Source organism: Pygoscelis adeliae, unplaced genomic scaffold (genome assembly GCF_000699105.1).
Source record: "Pygoscelis adeliae isolate BGI_AS28 unplaced genomic scaffold, ASM69910v1 Scaffold317, whole genome shotgun sequence".
In the NCBI taxonomy this organism is placed as follows: domain Eukaryota; kingdom Metazoa; phylum Chordata; class Aves; order Sphenisciformes; family Spheniscidae; genus Pygoscelis; species Pygoscelis adeliae.
Window position 1 is genome coordinate 1,086,200 of NW_008825155.1, and position 522 is coordinate 1,086,721.

A 522-nucleotide genomic window follows, 5' to 3' on the forward strand; every position below is an offset into this window, starting at 1 on the left:
AAGCAAGGTGAGCTTGCTTTGGTAATACTGATAAACAAATCTCACGGCTTGAGAATGAAATGTCTGTAGTTTAAACACTCACAGCAACACAGAAATGTTGTAGAATAAATAACATTAAGTAAAGCATTCAGATTTCCTTAAGCAGATGCTTACACTGCTTCTTTTCTGTGCATTGAAATAGCGTTAGTACCCATAAACACACAAAAGATTTCTAAGTTTTAACATATAAACTATCAGGGAGTTCAAAACTGCTACTTGTGTTCACCTTTATTGCAAACCTGTTATTTGATACCTAAAGAGTTCATTACATCTGAGCTTTTACACTCTGTAGCATATGAAGTTTAATATTAATCTAGGCAAAACTAGTCTTTGCTAGTAAAAGAACAAACCAAAATGTTGATGCACCAGGTAGTAGCTTGGCAGGCTGTGTTAATACTAATCCTTGCTTTTAGGTCCATTTCTCATACTGATCATTTTCCATCAGCCCAAGGTTCTTGTACTGCAGGATAGCATCTCATGTTT

General features: G+C 35.2%; 1 protein-coding gene across 1 annotated transcript in view; it reads left to right on the top strand.

Moving 5' to 3' along the window:
- The window catches only part of CFAP58 (cilia and flagella associated protein 58), a 56,772-nt gene that overhangs the window by 15,809 nt on the left and 40,441 nt on the right, over positions 1 to 522 (top strand). Inside the window, exon 7 of the mRNA XM_009328446.1 lies at positions 1 to 7. This exon is cut by the window's left edge and continues 70 nt beyond it. Within this exon, the coding sequence (XP_009326721.1) occupies positions 1 to 7 (7 nt within the window). The remainder of the gene's footprint in view (positions 8 to 522) is intronic.